The 19,009-nt window shown below is 48.1% G+C and overlaps 1 protein-coding gene across 4 annotated transcripts; it reads left to right on the forward strand.

Moving 5' to 3' along the window:
* Window positions 1-2,665: 2,665 nt before the first annotated feature.
* LOC122700863 (cytochrome P450 4F2) lies at window positions 2,666-18,488 on the forward strand. Of its 4 annotated transcripts, none has more exons than XM_043913888.1 (13): window positions 2,666-2,710; window positions 3,062-3,290; window positions 5,201-5,345; window positions 8,119-8,172; window positions 8,267-8,394; window positions 11,273-11,394; window positions 12,260-12,530; window positions 13,996-14,062; window positions 14,228-14,357; window positions 17,298-17,431; window positions 17,527-17,591; window positions 17,748-17,830; window positions 18,231-18,488. In XM_043913888.1, exons 2-13 carry the CDS (start codon window positions 3,093-3,095, stop codon window positions 18,406-18,408), a joined length of 1,575 nt encoding a protein of 524 aa, XP_043769823.1. In that variant the 5' UTR covers window positions 2,666-2,710; window positions 3,062-3,092; the 3' UTR covers window positions 18,409-18,488. The 4 variants fall into 4 exon arrangements, with proteins under 4 accessions (XP_043769823.1, XP_043769826.1, XP_043769824.1 ...); XM_043913891.1 differs by having other exon boundaries at window positions 2,701-2,710; window positions 3,092-3,290; XM_043913889.1 differs by having other exon boundaries at window positions 2,703-2,827.
* The last annotated feature ends 521 nt before the right edge of the window (window positions 18,489-19,009 follow it).

Here is a 19,009-nt window from a genome sequence, read left to right on the forward strand (position 1 = left end):
AAATGTAGACATTTAGCAGAATCATTGTTCCGCCTATTCCTCCCTCCCATTCCCGGTGTCGGTATAATTTTTCAACATTTTCCATTCCTATGAAAACACGGACATGCACATGACTGGTCTGCTGAGGTGTCCTATCCCTTTGGTCAATGTAATAATTGGGTTCTGGCAGAGACCTCAAATGAGCTACATAAGAGTTGGTTTAAGTAGGGGCCATTTACAAAGTATGAGCTCTACAAACAAGGACTATTGCATGCCATTGGTTCTACAAGCATTAAGGCATTAATTGAGGAATTAAGGACTGTCTTTCCCATACTCTCCTGCTCAGCAGCTCCTCTAGGAGCCCCATCTTTCAAGTTTTCTGTCCACCTGAGACCACCCGTCAGAGCAAATCTGGGCAGGATCAAGACAGGGCCAGGAGGAGATGGTATGTACATTGGAGATCCATTGGGTGGTGCATTCAGAATATGGTTGTATGATCCAACCATGTGGTGATACAAGGACCTCAAGATATCGCCCCACTGGGGTCACCATATTGCCTGAGGTTCCATCAATATAAATGTCCCTGGATTAACCGAGCATTGTCCCTTATAAGTGGGAGTAGAGCAGCATGTCAGAGGGGAAAGGCTTAGTTTTGGGGATAAGGCAAACATAGATTCCTTCCAGCTCAGCAGCTTAGGCTGAGGCTTGCCTTCTTTGAGCCTGAGTCTACTCTTGCTTTAAATAGGTATCGTCCCTCCTGCCATCCCTTGAGTCTCCTGCCTGATCGCAATGTGTTGGCCAGGAGCACCAAGGGAAGGAGGAAGTATTATCTTGTTGCAGAACATCTGATGCACAATAGGTATGCTTTATATACTGTATACTTTATATAGAACACCTGACTCACAGAGAGAGCATTTTGTGCACAGTACCTGGCACACAGTAGGCATGCTTCATGAATACCCAGCACACTGTAGATGTTCTTTGTGCAGTATGCTGGCAACTCAGCAGGCGTGCTTTATGTAGAACACCTGGGATACAGTAGAAAGGATTTGTTTAGAGTATCCAGCTTACAGTAGGCACGCTTTATGTAGAGAACCTGACACACAGTAGGCGTATTTACATAAAGCACCGAGCACGCAATTGGTGCTCTTAACATAGAGTACTTGGCACGTAGCAGGGATGCTTTATACAGAGCGCCAGGCACTGAGTAGGCTGCCTTCTGGAGAGCATCCAATACACAGTAGGCATGCTCCATTTGCAACAGCTGGCACAGCGTGAACCAGATTTGTGAGCAGTACTTGGCATACAGTAGATAGGGAGGAGATAAAATCAGTCAGCCCTAAAGGAAATCAACCCTGAATATTCATTGGAAGGACTGATGCTGAAGCTAAAGCTCCAATACTTTGGCCACCTGATATAAAAAGCTAATTCACTGGAAAAGACCCTGATACTGGGGAAAATTGAGAGCAAGAGGAGAAGGGGGCAACAGAGGATAAGATGGTTGGATGGCATCACTGAATCAGTGGACATTAGTTTGAGCAAACTCAGGGAGAGAGTGAAGGAGAGGGAAGCCTGGCGTGTTGCAGTTGATGCGGTTGCAGAGAGTCAGACATAACTTGACAACTGAACAACAGCAAGATGCATTTTATGTAAGCACCTGACACATAGTAGGCGTGATTTATATAGAGTTCCTCACACACCATATGCATGCTTTTTGAGGTAACCAGCACACAGTTTTACATACAGTTCTCCACACAGAAGAGGTTTACTTTACATGGAATATTGGCACAGAGAAGCGTGAGTACTAGGTGACAGGCCTTCTCCCTCATTCCATCTTTTGGGGGGATCCTGATCTTCCCATCTTATTGTGGGACTCTCCTTGGTTCCTCTCTCAGGCCCTCATCTAACATCCCATTTGCCAAATGGGAAGACTGAGCCCATGGAAGGTCAGCACAGCCCACAGTCAGAGTGAGGCTGCCCACTCAGAAGCTCCCGACTCTGTCCTCTGCTGAGTGGATCTTGTTCTCTGTGAGCCCCTTGCAGCCTTACCCTCAAGCCTCCAAGTGCCCTCTTCCAGCTGCAGGCTTTTTATCCCATGAGTCTGATGCAGGCAATGCCCATCCGGGCTAGTTTCTCTGCTCCTGCTCCCAGAAATCATGTCTCAAAGAAGGCCTCGGCTGTTTGGAGGAAGGGCTTGAATACCTTTCCAGGCTGTGTGACCCAGATGGTAGAAACTTCATGTCTTTGAGCTTATTGATTCTGTGCTGAGAGATGGTGCACCAAGCCCTCCTGGCCCTGCATGGAGCGGAGCCCCAGACATGTTTTGGGATAAGGCTGGGGCCAGGTCCTACTTACCTCGCACCTGAATATACATACTTTTACCTGCTGTACCCTGACCTTGGAAGGGCAGGGCTGGTCGTAAACTGGAAAGCCAAGAATCACCTTTGCCCATACCCCAATGTGCCCACATGGGACATACTGAATCCTGAGGACTCAGGGTCAACAATGTGTGATTGTGAACTGGTTCACAAGCTGCTTTTAATAGCACTGTGCTCCCCCTCCCCCGCCTTCTATTTGGGCAGCTGCCAGGTAGGGAGGGTGTAAGCAGGCTCCAGGGATTGGCTGGCTCAGCCTGGCCCTTGGCAGCTTCCCATAGGTTCAGGGGCCAAATAAAGCCATCCCAGGAGGAGAGGAGAGGAACTTGTGTGAGACAAGCCGCTCTTGACAGAAGGTGCCAGGCTGGGGGTCAAAAGGCTGGGTGTCCTGGCCCAGGGTGGGGAAGGCTGCTACCCAAGGCAGGGTGGCTCCAGGGAAAGAACTGGCCTGGGAAATGAGTGAATCCCAGTGGGTAACTAGCACACATTCTTTGTGCTTGTTTGTATGTGTCTTTCTGTCTCTATATTTCCCTCTTCCTCTGAATTTCTGTTTCTCCCTCCCCTCTCCCAGCGCCTGTCTGCCTGTCTCTGAGCCCTTCTTGCCCGTCCCCAGCACTCCCCATCCCTCCGCCTCACTCCCTTGCTCCTCTCCCTCTATCCATCTCTGCCTCACAGCTCACCATTACTGCCTCTTCCTTCATCCTCAGGACTCAGCCTCCACTCTGACTGCCCCACAGGATGCTGGAGCTGAGCCTGTCCTGGCTGGGACTCGGGCCAGTGGCAGCCTCCCCGTGGCTGCTGCTGCTGTTGGCTGGGGCCTCCTGGCTCCTGGCCCGCATCCTGGCCTGGACCTACGCCTTCTATGACAACTCTCGTCGCCTCCAGTGTTTCCCACAGCCCCCAAAACGCAACTGGTTCTTGGGTCACCTAGGCCTGGTGAGTGTGGGCAGTAGGATGGGTCTGGGGGATCAGGGTGGGTGGATTTCCCAAGAGTCAGGAATAGGGCTCAAGTTTGGACTGGGGTCTAGGACGGCAGAGAAGACAGGGAGGCCGGGGAGCCCCTCTTCCCTCACTCACTCATTCCCCTGCTCTGCCATCAAGACCTTCCCCACATCCTGTCCTTCCAGCCTTAGCCTGCTTTAGGGTCCATCTGTTGCCTGCCTTGCACACGTTATTATATCTCTGAGGCCGGGCTGCACAGAACCTGGTTCCCTGGCCCTTCCAGTCTCCATGGTGGCCTTAAGACCTATACAAGCATGCTGTCCAGGGTCTACTCTGCATGTGGCCCCATTCCTGTGTCTTTTCACTCTGGGTTACAGCTTCCTCACAGGAAATAGCTATCACTTCCCCATTCCCACCTACAGGAGGAGAGCTCCCAACCTCTCCCATTCCCAGGACCCCTTCCTCTAATCCTACACCCTGCCCTTCCCCCAAGATGTCCCATTAGGCCCCTCCCCCCATCTGGATAAAGTTGGCTGCTCACTTCCTCTTTCAGAAGCCTTCTTAGACCCTCCTCCACACCCACCTATCTTGTGCCCCAGACTTGGACCTTTGACTTGGTCCTAGTCACAATTAATTAAACAGTTAATTATCCAATTACTTATTAACACATCCCAGTTTGATGATCATTCTGGGGAGGAGACACTACAGTGCCCTGTCCAAGGCTGGCACAAAGTAAGCACTCAAAATAAACATTTGATGACTCTGGCGATGAACATGCCATCACCTCCCTCAGTCAAGGTCAAATGGAGGGGTATCCAGCTCCACCCATTTCCCAGGCAGCTTCCCTCTCCTGCCTGGGACAAGAACTAAACTTGGAGAAGGACTTATAACAATTACTGTTCATTAAGGCAAAATTCATAGTATGGATGTCCAAGGCTCATTGTGAAGATTTGCTGAGATTCTGGGTCTTGAAATGGTCTCAGCAGGTCCTGGAGGCAGCAGTAATGTTACAAAGTGCCTGTAGTTCTGCATTCCCCACAAGAACTTGGCCGTGGGGGCCATTCTTCTTTACACTTCCTTCCTCCAGCCCCTCTTGAGATGTGACCTCGGCTGAGTCACGCTCCCTCTATGGACCAATCTCATCTAGTGCTTTGAATCCTCACCTTAGAACTTTGGGGAGAGGGGAGCAATGCACAAAAGTGAAAATGATCTATGTCACCTGCCTAGAGCACCTGGGGTATTTGTCAGGTTTGAACGGGGCATTATGAGGAAGAGGGTGCTTTACCAGGAGAAAATCCACACTTCTTCCCCTTTGAGGGGATGTGGCATCCGTTTCTTCATTTGTAAGTGGCACAGTTGAAAGCATTGTCCATAGAAATAGACAGGATGCACTCTGCACAGAGACTGGCCAGCAAGGGAGTTCCTAGGTCACAGTTCCTCACTGATTAATAGGCAGAGGTCATGTCTGTCCCTGGGGTCAGGCAGGGCTAGAAGGTCCCAGCTCTTGCAGATCCTTTCCTATGCAAGGAAGCAGAGGCCATGTGGACTGGCCCAGAAGTAAAAGGATGTGGGGCCAAAACCCAGGGAGAAGTCTGAGGCCACCCTGACATCCACAAACCTCCCCATAAGGATTTCCTCCTGTGTCTACCCCTGGGGCTAGGACAACTCCCAGGACCAGAAAAATTTGCCTTCTCAAACCAAAGTCCACCTCCCTGTGGGCACAGAGCCTGGCTTCTCCCTGTGCCCTGGGATACAGCCTTGGGACTTGGAGAGCCTCCAGGTCCCTCCCTCCCCCAGAGGGAAGGAGGAAGCAGAGATTCCCTCCATCTGTGCAGGATCCCACACTCTGTCCACTGCAGTGGAACTCTCCTTCTGCAGAGTGATGGCCCTTACCTTGATCACAGGTCCCCCCCACGGAGCAGGGCATGAGCAAATTAACTGAGCTGGTGGCCAAATACTCCCAGGGATTTAGGGTCTGGATGGGTCCCATCACCCCCATCATCGTTTTCTGCCATCCTGACTTGATCCGGATCGTCGCCAATGCTTCAGGTACCCAGGCAGAGCTTGTGGTGGTGGGTGCCATGACACCCCTCTGGGCTTCCAGCCCCTCCCTGCCAAGCTTCCATGTGGCCCGTACAGGACCCCAACCCCCTCCCCTCCTCTCTCTGCCATCTTCCTCTTTCCTTCATGTATCCATCATCCCCATCTCACAGCCTCCTCCTTCCTCCCTTCTCCCATCGCCGTTTACACCCCACCCTGGTGTCCTGGGTGAAAGACACCCCCAAACGTAAAGACTCAGATTAGGGCAGAGAGATCTGTGACCTGGTGTGGTCAGGAATTGGCCAGAGGGAGATGAGCTGCGCAAATGCAGAGAAGAAGCAAGGTTCTCTGCTGGGGGATGCTGGAAGGCTTCCTGGAGGAGGAGTTGCAGAAACTGGATCTGGAACAATGAGCAACAATTTTTAAAGCGGAGGATAGAATTATGCAGTGGGCATCCATAACATTCCAGGCCCCCTGCCAGGCATGTCCTCACTCCCACCCATCCCCAGACTGAGAGCAATGAAGGCCTGTGGCTGGTGGAAGATCTGGGTTGCTATTTCCATGGCTATTTACCTCTCTGGTGCGTCGGTTTCTTTGAGCCTATCCTAGGGCTTGCACACTTCTAGTTCGGTGTCCTCCTTCTCCAGTCCCCAGAAATCTTCCTGAGGAGACTTCACCCCACCCTTGCCCCCTTCCCTTGCCCTCTGCCCCTCCCATCCACAGACAGATCAGGCAAGCAGGGCAGCAAGCAGCGTGTGACAGAGACCTGGGTTCAGACACCAGCATGCTGGGTGAGCCCAGGAAGGGCCCATCCTCTCTCTGCCTGCCAACACCTCCTTTAGCTGTTAATGGTGGAAATGCAACCCTACATGATCTATCAAGAGAAAGAAAATCAACTGGTTGTAAAATCCCAGGTGGGTGTCTTCAAGTCCAGGTGGACCCAGGTCTTAAACAGTCCATCAGAGATAGATAATCTGAAGACAAAGAAATCTTTCTCCATCATTTAGTTCCGTGTTCATCCGTGACAGCATCACTTTCATTCTGGTAAAGATGAAACCCAGAAGTTTCATCTTCTGGGTTCAACCTTCATGGAACAGTGAGCTCATTCACAACACTTCCAGGAAAAGATACAGTGTTCCCTTTCATTTCTTTTGCCTGGGTCATAGGACCAATTCCTGCATCTCTGAAACTCTGAATTCCATGTCTTGGGGGCACAGTGTCCTCTGAGCTACTATTTTGGAGCTAAGAATGCAGGCCCTGAATTAAACAGTCCTAGACTAGTGTCTCAGATTTATTATCTGTAAGAATGTGGGTAAGTGACTCCATCACTCAGAGCATCAGTTCTTATCTGGAATAAGGAAATGGAAGAGAAATCAGGGGCACATGGTGTTTGGAATCCAAATGGGGCAAGGCCATTTCTTTCCCCCCACCCAAGGGGCCCCAACGGTCATATATGGAGGATAAGGGGAAGGAGACTGCAGGAGGCTGAGGACTAAGGAGTTGCTGTTGAAGGTAATGCATAGGCTCAAGTCGGGATCACTTTCCTACAGGTGCTCCCCTCTGGCAGCCTAGAAGAGTGTGAATTGGGTCCTATTTGTTCCTCTCCAGATTCAGAGCTGGGAGGAAGGTCTCCTGTACACACAGGGCCTGGCCAGCACCACCAGTGCTGCTGGTGGGTGGGGCCCTGGCACATGATCATCTGCACCTTCCACTCCACCCTCATCAAGCCTGTGCTCTTTGCTCCAGGTAGATCCTTGGCCACAGCTTGTAACCTGTCATACTTTCTGTGTTGCCTCTGGTGTTCAAGTGACCAGGATGCAGGCGGCGGGCATGGCAAAGATGCCACTGTCTCCCACTGCAGAATGCCACCTGCCTGACCTCCAGGCATGTCTGTGCAATATCTGCTGAATGGCCACATCTGGTCACATTCATGTTTCTACCTTGATTCTGGTTACAGCTGATATGTATTATACCTGGTGACACCTGCTGTATTTTATAACTGAGCTCAGAGATGGTCTCAGTCACCTCTGGGGCTCAGCTGTGGCCAAAGACATTTGAGGCATCTTGGAGTCTCTCTGGTTCTTGTCTGTGATGCCATTAGAGACCGTCTGGTTCTCCTGCTGGCCCCTCCTGGGGCACATTTCGGATTTATCTGCAGTCGGGGGCTCAAACCCACTCTGAGGAATGCCTGAGACCTTCTGTGAGTCTTGCCTGATGCAGGTCTTAGGGTGGGTCTGGGTCTTGCCTGGTTCAGGTCTGTATCATCAGTGTATTCAGGCCACACTCAGGTCAGGTCAGATGGTCCTCAGGTCCACGGCAGAGCTGCTGTGTCCTGTCAGGATGTGTCACACACTTTGGGGCTGTGTCCGGGCATGTTAACACATGGAGCCATGTCAGACGTCTCAGGAGGGGTCACTGCTGGGGCAAGTGTGGGGTCCTTGGTCCCCATAATGATGTTTTGTAGAGTGCTGGGTTATGCTTGGGTGTTCAGAAGATGCCATGTCAAGGAATGCTGGGCACGTTGCGTCGTGCTGGGATGTATCTAAGCACATAGAGTTGTGTCTGTGGGCTCTGCCTTTGCTCTATTCCATGCTGTAGCCTGTCTGGCTCCCCCCTCCCCTCACACCCCTTCCACATTTCCTGTGCTCTTGGCCCCATTCTGCTATGGCTGGCTTGGAGGGGGAACGCAGATTCTGGGTTGGGATCCTCCACTGCCCAACAAAAGCCCCTTCCCTCCCCCTCTCCTTGGGGAGAGGACCCTAATGGTTCTCATTCATGTCAGCTGCCGTCGCACCAAAGGACGTGATCTTCTATGAAGTTCTAAAGCCCTGGCTGGGTGAGTAACTATTTGCAAAGAGGGTTGGAGATGACCTTGGGGACCCAGGGGAAAGTTCTGCCTTTTGCCCACTCCCCGTGCCTGTCTCTGCTAGGGGATGGGCTCCTCCTGAGTGCTGGTGACAAGTGGAGCAGGCACCGTCGCCTGCTGACGCCCGCCTTCCACTTCAACATCCTGAAGCCCTATATGAAGATTTTCACCAAGAGCACAGACATCATGCACGTGAGTCACTTGAACCCAGGGTCCCAGCTGGAGTCTGGGGGACACGGAGACTCATAGGCATCTTGTCTATAATTCTGGCTGTTGTAAGTGACTTTGAGTCCATTGTTCTTCCTTTCTGAGCCTCAGTTGCTTTGGCTATAAAATTAGTATAATGTGATCCCTGCTCACAGTCAGTAGAGATAACATATTGGAACCAGGTCCCTGGCACATAGTAGGTGCTCAGAAGGCATTAGTTTCTATTCTACTTTGACAGAAGGCTTGGAATCTTGAGGCATGCTTGATAATAATAATGAACATTGGGCTAGTTATTTCTAAGTAATAAATCACTTGAAAACAAGAAGGATTTTAGTGTTGACAACAAAGGTCAGCCCAGATGGCTCAGCAGTAAAGAAGCCTCCTGCTAGTGCATTAGCCACAGGAGACACAGGGTTGATCCCTAGGAAGATCCCCAGGAGGAGGAAAGGGCACCCCACTCCCATATTCTTTGGGGGATAATCCCTTAGATGGAGGAGCCTGGGGTCACAGAGAGTTGGACATGACTGAGCACACAGGTGCGCTGACAGCAAACCTATGAGTCAGTTGTTTGGTTCTTCTAGATGGAGACGGGGTCACTCATGTGTCTGTGATCAGCTGTGGGTCTGATGGTGCTGCTCTGCACCCTGCAGGCCTGCAAGCCACAGAACTGAAGCAGGAGCTGGAGTAAGACAGAGACATCAGTGCTTTAATGGATACGGGGATCTTGCATGTTTGAAGCAAGGTCCTGGAGTGATACCCCACCATGTGCAGCAGACAGCAGGAAGGGCATGGCAGAAGTCTTCCCTACCAGGGTGGAGAGTGGGAGGTAACCAGCTGTGGGGGAACTGATGTCAGGTTGTTTCACAAGTTACCAAGAAAACTAGTAGAGGAGCCCGCCCCCTTACTACTGCTTTAATAAGCTATTGTGATGGAAATACTTTGATATAAAGATGAGAGCAATCACTATCTGGGGCTGAAGACAAGTATGTAGAATTTACTCATTAGGCTCCATGATTAAGAGGAAAGGTCTGTCATGTGAATAGTGTGTAGGTGAAGCAGGGACTGGTCAAGCCTGGGATGTACAGAGAACAAGAGGATAGCTGTCTTGGGTGGCCTGACCAAAGAGATAGGAAGCATTGCTGGTCTGGGTCAGTCCTCTCACAGGTTTGAAGCTTGGTTGGCTGTAAGCTGATCTAGCATGACCTCAGGTAGGGTAAATAGACTTGCTTTCATGTGATTCTCTGCCTTCAAAGGGCATCTCAGGCTGGTTCAAATGGCAGAGGCAGGGTTTGAGAAGACTGAGAGGAAGCTGCAATGTGCCTTGGGGTCTAGGTTTGGGTTGGTCATCTCATCATTTTCACCACAGTCTGTTGGCCAAAGCAAGTCCAAGGCCAGCTCAGGATCAAAGGATGCTGAAACAGGCTCCACCTCCAGGTAGAGTTATTGAAAAATTACATTGCAAAAAGTTTGGATACATACATAGGGAAGTGAAGAATTAGAGGTCAGGCTTTTGTGAAGTGCCTGTAATTTCTCCATGCTTGCGAGCTGACAAGGGAGCTTGTTACTGTTTCCTGGATTCTGCCAGAATATGTGAGACTCCTGGGTCACAGGCAAAGGTTAGCCCAGCAAACAACACGTGCTTCTTATGGGTTTGCTTTCTTCATCCAAGCCGCCAAATCTCATGCAAGTGACATAGGTGGGCTTCTATGGATGTCTGCTCATGTAGCATGCTTTATCACAGGGGAGGGAGTACTAGGTTTAGGGACTCTACGACTTTTATAGCCAATAGAAACAATCCTGATATTTGTCCAGGAGGAGTCACTACCTCACTTCTCAAGCCTGTCTGCTACAAACACAACTCTGAGAAATGGGCCAGGTAAAGAACATCAGGGCCTTCCAATTTTTTGGCCTACCCAGCAAAAAAGTACATGGATATTCTGGGCCTATGAAAGATGAACTCTTCTAACATAGGGAACATCTTCCTAATCGATTTATAACAATGAAGATGATAAAACCTAACATTTGTTGTTGTTGGTTGGTCAGTCACTAAGTCCTGTCTGACTTTTTGCAACCCCATGGACTACAACACGCCAGGCTTCCCTGTCCTTTGCTAGCTCCCAGAGTTTTCTCAAACTCATGTCCATTGAGTCAGTGATGCCATCTAACCATCTCATTCTCTGTCATCCCCTCCTCCTCATGCCCTCAATCTCTCCAAGCATCTGGGACTTTTCCAATGAGTCCACTCTTCACATCAGGTGGTCCAAGTATTGGAGCTTAAGCTTCAGCATCAGTCCTTCCAATGAATATTCAGAGTTGATTTCCTTTAGGATTGATTGGTTTGATCTCTTTGCTGTCCAAGTGATTCTCAAGAGTCTTCTCCAGCACCAAAATTTGAAGCATCAATTCTTCAGTGCTCAGCCTTCTTTATGGTCCAACTCTCACAGCCATACATGACTACTGGAAAAGCTATAGCTTTGACTATAAGCACCTTTGTAGGCAAGGTGATGTCTCTGCTTTTTAATACACTGTCTAGGTTTGCCATAGCTTTTCTTTCAAGGAGTAAGTGTCTTTTAATTTCATGGCTGCAGTCACTGAATAACAATTGTTAGCACTTAACTTTATTGAGAGTTTACCAATGATATATAAGTATCGAGCACATAGCCAGGATTCACAAACCCAGATCTCCTGGCTCCCAGCCATGGAGACTTCATATACTAATAGTAACACAAGCCCAGTCTTCCCTGGGGCTGGGTGCCTGGGACCAGGAGACAGAGTCTGGGGGAGTGCATCTTGGTGTTTGGGATTAGGGAGGGGCACCAGGGAGGCAGTTCTCAGCCTCAGCTGTGTCTTCTTCTCTGTTCAGGCCAAGTGGCAGCGCCTGATCAAAGAGGGCCACACCCATCTGGACATGTTTGAACACATCAGCCTCATGACCCTGGACAGTCTGCAGAAATGCGTCTTCAGTTACGACAGCAATTGCCAGGAGTGAGTCTCAGCCCAGGACCTGGGAACATAGACCCACGAGAGTAGATGAGAGAGGGAGGACTACCAGGGTAATCAGAAGAGTCTTCCTGGAGGAGGTGGCTCAGAGCTGGATGTTGAAGGACAGGGAAGGGGAAGAGAAGGAGCTATTCCTGCAAGTAGGTAGAACTGTTTGATAAAGGCCAGGTGGTTATAATGAACAAAGTGTGTGCAATAGTGACGAGACACTTTGGAAATGAGGTTGGAGGAGTGGGCAGGTTATATCTTAAGGGCATTTGAAGCCAGACAAAGAGGATATGAACTTTATCCTGAGGTTTCCAGGAAGCTATGAAAAGTGTTTCAGAAGATGAGAGTCATGGTCAAATCTGAGTTCTGACAGCTGACTCAAGAGAAGACTGACTATAATATAGACCCTGGATGGTGTTGACAATGGATCTAAGGAGAATAGGGAGGTGAGAAAGTGAAAGTGAAGTCATTCAGTTGTGTCTGGCTCTCTGTGACCCCATGGACTCCTCTGTCCATGGGATTTTCCAGGCAAGAGTACTGGAGTGGGTTGCCATTTCCTTCTCCAATTGACCCACTAGCAGAAGATCTGAGCTGAGTGGACAGTTTTGGAGAAAAAGGGCAGATACTGGGTAAGAGAGAGAGGAGAAGCTGTGCTCTGGCTGCCTGGGGTATGAAGGCAGCTCCCAGAGATGGGGAGTGGGTTGAGAAGAGTCTGGAGCATCACTCTCCTGGATCATCACCATACTGGAAGCTATGGGCCCACCTGTTCTTGGAGCCTCAGTTTCCTGAAGGGAGGTAGCCTTCGACTTCTGGGCTGCAGGTGTTTTAAGTTGTTGCCTCCCTTCATGATCTCATTCTGCAGGAAGCCCAGTGAATATATCGCTGCCATCTTGGAGCTCAGTGCCCTTGTTGCAAAACGACACCAGGAGGTTTTTTTGCACATGGATTTCCTGTACTATCTCACCCCAGATGGGCGGCGCTTCCGCAGGGCCTGCCGCCTGGTGCATGACTTCACAGATGCCGTCATCCAGGAGCGGCACCGCACCCTCCCCAGTGAGGGTATTGATGACTTCCTCAAGGCCAAAGCGAAGACCAAGACTTTGGACTTCATTGACGTACTCCTGTTGACCAAGGTGGGCTCCTCTGGTTTCTTATTTAAGAAGTAAAATAGACCTTGGGAACTTGATTTGATCAAAGAGCTTGGACTGGATGCAGAGGGCACTGGGGAGCCATGTGAGATGCTCATGGAAGGGAGGGGTGGGTTAGGATAAGTTTTAAAGATGACCAATATGGAATACTGCCTGCAGGAGGGCTGCTAAATCTGAAATTGTGAGGGGCCTAAGATTTCACTCTATTTTCAAGTTAATAAGACAGGTTATGTGCATATACATGTGTGTGAGCTCAGTCACGTCTGACTCTTTGCAACCTCATGGATTGCTCTGTCCATGGGATTTTACAGGCAAGAATGCTAGATTGGCTTGCCATTTCTTCCTCTAGGGAACTTTCCCGACCCAGGGATCACACCCACATTTCCTTGTATCTCCTGCACTGGCAAGCAGATTCTTTACCACTGAGCCACCTGGGAAGCCCCACATGTCTGTATACTTGCATATGTATAAATACTTGTATGTATATACACAGAACCCTAGATAAGTGCAACCTATGTATTATTTATAACAGTAACAGTAGTCAGAGTAGAATTGTAGCCCTGGTTTCCCATCCCCAAATTCCTTTGAGGGCACCATGATGCTTCTATCTTTACATGCACCCATGCTTTCATGGAGGGGAAGTACTGCCAAGTTTTGAATTCTAGAACTCTTTTTTTTTTTTTTTTTTTTTGACCACCCCATTTGGCATGCTGGATCTTAGTTCCCCAACCAGGGATGGAACCTGTGTTCCCTGCAGTGAAAGTGTGGAGTCTTAACCATCATACTGCCACTGACATTCTGAACTGTAGAACTAATGCAAGATATATGCTCCCTTCTCCCCTTCAGGGGTGGTCAGGGAGAGGGAAAGAGAGAAAGAAAAGAAGACGGGAGCAGTGAGGAGGGAAGGAGGGGAGAGGAGTGGAGAAGAGATGAAACAATATGAGACAAGAGTAGAAAAGACAGACATTGCTCTGGAGTTTAAACAAATCCTCACTGGAAAGAAATTGAAGTCTATAGATCCACAGGTTTATAACCCATTCCTTATCTTCAGGAGAGAAAAGGAATCTCTGAATTTACTGGGTTGCCAAAAACCCAAACAAACTTTTTGGCCAACCCAATACAATTATACAAAGTGAGCAAATGGCACTGGGGCAATGCTCAATCTCTAGTTTATAAGTTAATTTTCCATTCAGTCATCCTTTAACCCAGGTTGCATCATGTAGAAACATGAAAACATTTATGGATCTTTGATACCATTCACCAGGGACAATTTAAGAGGCAAAGTGGTCAAGAGGAAGTCTGTGTGGTGGACCCTCTAGTGATAGTGTCCAGGAATTCAGGATGGTCTTGGGTTTCTAGATGGATGATGGAGATGTTCAAAGATTGTCTCAGGTTAGACTCAGGTGCCTTCAGAGCTGGTGTGATTCTGGGGATCTTGCTTTCTCTCCAGGATGAAGATGGGAAGGGATTGTCAGATGAAGATATCCGAGCTGAAGCTGACACCTTCATGTTTGAAGGTGAGAGTCCCAGTGTGGGACTACAGAAGGGGAAAGACCTTGCTGAATGAACCCTGGGCCACCCTATCCCTCCCCATCCTCTCCATGGGCCTTAATGTGAGGGAGCTGTCCATGCTCTGGTGCTGAAGTAACCCAGAGACCCAAGCCTGTCTGGCTGCCCCTCAGGCCATGACACCACAGCCAGTGGTCTCTCCTGGATTCTGTACAACCTTGCCAAGCACCCAGAATACCAGGAGCGCTGCCGGCAGGAGGTGCAGAAGCTCCTGAAGGATCGTGAACCTAAAAACATTGAATGGTAAGTCCAAGTCTCCTGGTCTATTTCTGAGCCCCTCTCATTGGCTCTGTAGAGAAGAGAGGGTTAGTTGGTTCTGTCATTGTTGCTTAGTAGGAATACAATCAGAGACTTGGCAGGATCTAGTACTCAGCATGGATAGTATGGCAAAGTTTGTTGGCTTTTTGGACACAGTCCTGGATTTCTGAGATAATTAACAGCAAGTGATACAACTTAGCACATATTCAGAAAGTGAAGTTCCCCTCCACTCTCTTATTTTTCTCTCAAAATAACATATCTTCAAAAACCTTCATTCCCTGAGTGTTTGCTCATCTCCTGCCCCATAATTCCTCATGTTGTGTAGTCCAGGATTCACAGGGAACTTTTAGGGACTAAACCCATTCAACTCCTGTCCAGAAACACCTGGATCTTCATCCATCCAGTCCCCATTTAGGAAACACTGCCAAACTGCCATCCTATCCCCAGTTCTATGCCATCTCCAATTCATCTCAGCCCCATTCTGTATCCTGGAGACTCAGGAAGGACCAGAACCAGTCTTTATCTTTCAGGAACTCCCATTCTGGTGGAGGAATAGTATCAGGTCAGAACACTTCCAGTGTACACAGGCAAGGCTGGGATGTGGAGCAAGAGAGGAAAAGTTGAGAATGGACAAGAGTGCCCCAGATGAAACCCTGAAAGATGATGAGTAGACATTTGGGTGCATTTGAAGTGCAGTTAAGTCAAGAAGACAGTCAGGTAAAAATTAAATAATGTGGGGAAAAGGAGAGAGAGACAGGGAGAGGGAAGAGAGTGAGGGAGTAGGTTTAATTGAATGTATGATTTGCTTGTGGAAAAGAGATTACATCATAATATTAACATACACTATCCTAGAGTGTGGAATGAATATCCATTTTTGCATATTCACATTAGCCTTTTAAAAGGCGTAGCCAAAAAAAATAAAATAAAAGGCATATCCATTAGCATTTTAATAGTCTAAAACTTTAGTATAAAGATCTTATGCAACATTTGCTAAATTAATCCTTAAGTACTCTTGTTGCTATAGTGAATCATATACTCTAGTTGGACTGAGAACTTTAAGTTCATTTGGAATACTGACATTCACATGTCTTGCTAATTCTAATGCATATATTTTATATCATCATCTTTTCTTACATAATCTATTCTGTATTTCAAATTTTAAAAATTAATAATTTATGGATGTAAATTTCTTGCCCAGTGAACATAGCACTCAGCTAAACCTGGAGTCTCACACCAATAGGAAATATAAAGATTATTTGATAAAAATCTGGAACATGTAGGGAGCTCCATGGAAAAAGTGAATTCAACCTGCTCTTATGTCTTATACGAAAATAACATCTACATGAATCAAAGATTTTAAATATATAATTAAGGAGTCTCAAGGTGGATGGAGGAGCCTGGTAGGTTGCAGTCCCTGGGGTCGCTGAATGAGCGGCTTTGCTTTCACTTTTCACTTTCATGCATTGGAGAAGGAATTGGCAACCCACTCCAGTGTTCTTGCCTGGAGAATCCCAGGGATGGGGGAGCCTGGTGGGCTGCCGTCTATGGGGTCGCACAGAGTCGGACACGACTGAAGCGACTTAGCAGCAGCAGCAGCAGCAGCAAGGACTCTAGAGAAAATAATGGGCAATTATTTTATAGATCCAGAGTAGGAAATGCCCTATTTTTGACACAGGTCCCAAGAGATGTACAAGAGATTGATATGCAGTTACATGAAAAAGGTACAGAGCAATGTGTATAGTTTATAGTATGCTACTATATAATTTTTAATGCAAAACAGTACCCATGGAAGAATACATAAAAAATAACTATTAGTCTTTCCCATTCTATTGTTTTCCTCTATTTCTTTGCACTGATCACTGAGAAAGGCTTTCTTGTCTCTCTGTGCTATTCTTTGGAACTCTGCATTCAGATGCTTATATCTTTCCTTTTCTCCTTTGCCTTTAGCTTCTCTTCTTTTCTCAGCTATTTGTAAGGCTTCCTCAGACAACCATTTTGCCTTTTTGCATTTTTTTTCTTGGGGATGGTCTTGATCACTGCCTCCTATACAATGTCACAAACCTCTGTCCATAGTTCTTCAGGCACTCTATCAGATCTAATCCCTTAAGTCTATGTTAAGAATTTATCATATAGTATCGATACTATGTATAAAATAGATAACTAATAAGAACCTACTGTATAGCATAAGGAAACTATTCAGTGCTCTGTGGTGACAGAATGGGAAGGAAATAAAAAATGAGGGGATACATTCACTTTCCTGTACAGTAGAAATAAATAAAATGTTGTAAACCAACTATACTCCAATAAAAACTTTTTACAAAGGAATTTAAATCACCACCCAAAATGAAGGGGATTAAAGAAAAAGAATTCAGTCTCCTTACTGAATCTTCAATGTCTATAAAAGTTTTCCAGTGAATTCTCTTGTTTACTAAGTATAAAATCACTGTCTGCCAAAAATGACATATTCACCCCCATTTCAAATGGCATTATGCTCCTTTATCCCATCTAATTGCATTAGCTAGTGTCTCTAGTGCTGTAATAGATAAGAGTAAACATTGAATTTGATCTTTTACTCATTTGCCTTTTGACTTTGTTGTCTTGCCATAAATAATATTTTGTTTTCATACAAATTTGTAAATGTGTTTCTGATTGGCTCTTCAACGTTTTGCAAAATATCTCACTAAACTTTTTCTGGTATTTCTATGACATTGCTTTTTTTTCTTTATTTTTAAGAACCATTTTTTTGATGTATGATGGACAAAGAAAAAGCTGTACATAAATAATGTATACAACCTAATGTGTTTGGAGATATTTAAACCAACAATCCAGTTTTGTTATAGATAGAGAGGGTCTTATGAGGCACAAGGAGGGCTGGTTTTGTGTCTCTATTTTTGCTCCCTGGATAACTGTCATGGGGTTTCCTAGGGACGACCTGGCCCAGTTGCCCTTCCTGACCATGTGCATCAAGGAGAGTCTGCGGTTGCACCCCCCTGTCACGGTCATCTCCCGCCGCTGTACCCAGGACACTGTACTTCCAGACGGCCGGGTCATCCCCAAAGGTGCCCACAATGACTAGGAGAGGAGGTTCCTGGTGAGAAAGAGAGGCCAGTCAGGCAGGTGGGGCCTAGACCTGACGGCCCTTCCTCTTCCACAGGTGTTATCTGCCTCATCAGTATTTTTGGGACCCACCACAACCCAACTGTGTGGCCAGACCCTGAGGTGATACCTCCCCCACCCCCCACCTCCCTTATCCTTGTCCACTCCCCTCAGGGGACCCAGGGGAGGGTGCAGGGTTCTGACTTCTGACAAATCAGCCATCACCTCCCCCTACTATACAAACATCTGCCAAGTAACCCTGTCTTTTCTTGCCCCCAGGTCTTTGATCCCTTCCGCTTCGACCCAGAAAACATCAAAGGGAGGTCGCCTGTGGCTTTTGTTCCCTTCTCTGCAGGGCCCAGGTGAAGACAGCGGCCATCTGAGATGGGGGTGGAGAGGTGGGGGTAGGGGACTGGGGGTGAAATTCCAGGTTAACTGTGGGGGCCAGGAAGGGGGAAAACTTTAAGATGGTCGCTTTCTCGCCCCTCCCCCCAGGCATTATGGTAAGGGTCTGGGGAATGGTGGTGGGCTCAAGGAAGGGTTCATGGTGTGCTGAGGGGACCCGCTCCCCTGTCTACTGGTCTGAGTTCAGCACTGGAGAGTGGACTAGGGTCTGGAGATATGCAAACCCACATAGGGTTCCAGGCATGGTTAGCTTCTTTATACTATGGGTGGAAATGGGGGTTGTGGGCCAGATACCAGGCGCTTTGGGGTCCGGGTGAGGGTTCCAGGTGCAGTCAAAGCCCCCACTCCCGCCCACAGGAACTGTATTGGGCAGACATTCGCCATGACTGAGATGAAGGTGGTCCTAGCGCTCACGCTACTGCGGTTCCGCGTCCTGCCAGACAAGGAGGAGCCTCGCAGGAAGCCAGAGCTGATCCTGCGCGCGGAGGGTGGACTTTGGCTGCGGGTGGAGCCACTGAGCGCAGGCCAGCAATGACCCATCACCTTCTTGCCTGGGATCCATCGTGATCCTAGACACCTCCAGATTCCCAGGAATAAAACTGTGCTTGTCATTTCTGTTCCAGTCGCATTGATAGCCAGCAGGGGCGCCTGGGGCTTGGGAGGATCCAGGAGGGTGGGCGTGGCTGTGAACCTGGGAAGTGGGGGAAGGAGGGAGGGGAGGGGGAATGGGGGCAGGTATAGTTATGAAAGCTGGAGCTCCATCTTGGATCATGAGGACAAGACTACTCCTTAGGGAAGGTGGAGCAGATAGCTAGATGTAGTCAGGATCAGATGTCCCTGGACCCACCATTCCATCCCTACAAAAGTCACCATTCCAGTCTGCCATTTACTAGCTGTTTGGTTTGGGGAAAATCATATCACTCTCTAAGCCTCAGTGTCTTTATTACATAACAGTAGCCACTTCATTGCCGTGTTGTGAAGATTTATAAACAAGAGTGTGCAAATGACTGACAATATCTGGTAAGCATCCTCAATAAGTGTTCATTTCCTCCCTTTGTTTTGCATCATTTTCTCAAACTTAACATGTTTTAAAGTTACATTTAAGTTTTCGGACTTATGAGAACCTGCTGTTGAAG

Source organism: Cervus elaphus, chromosome 9 (genome assembly GCF_910594005.1).
Source record: "Cervus elaphus chromosome 9, mCerEla1.1, whole genome shotgun sequence".
Classification (NCBI taxonomy): Eukaryota; Metazoa; Chordata; class Mammalia; order Artiodactyla; family Cervidae; genus Cervus; species Cervus elaphus.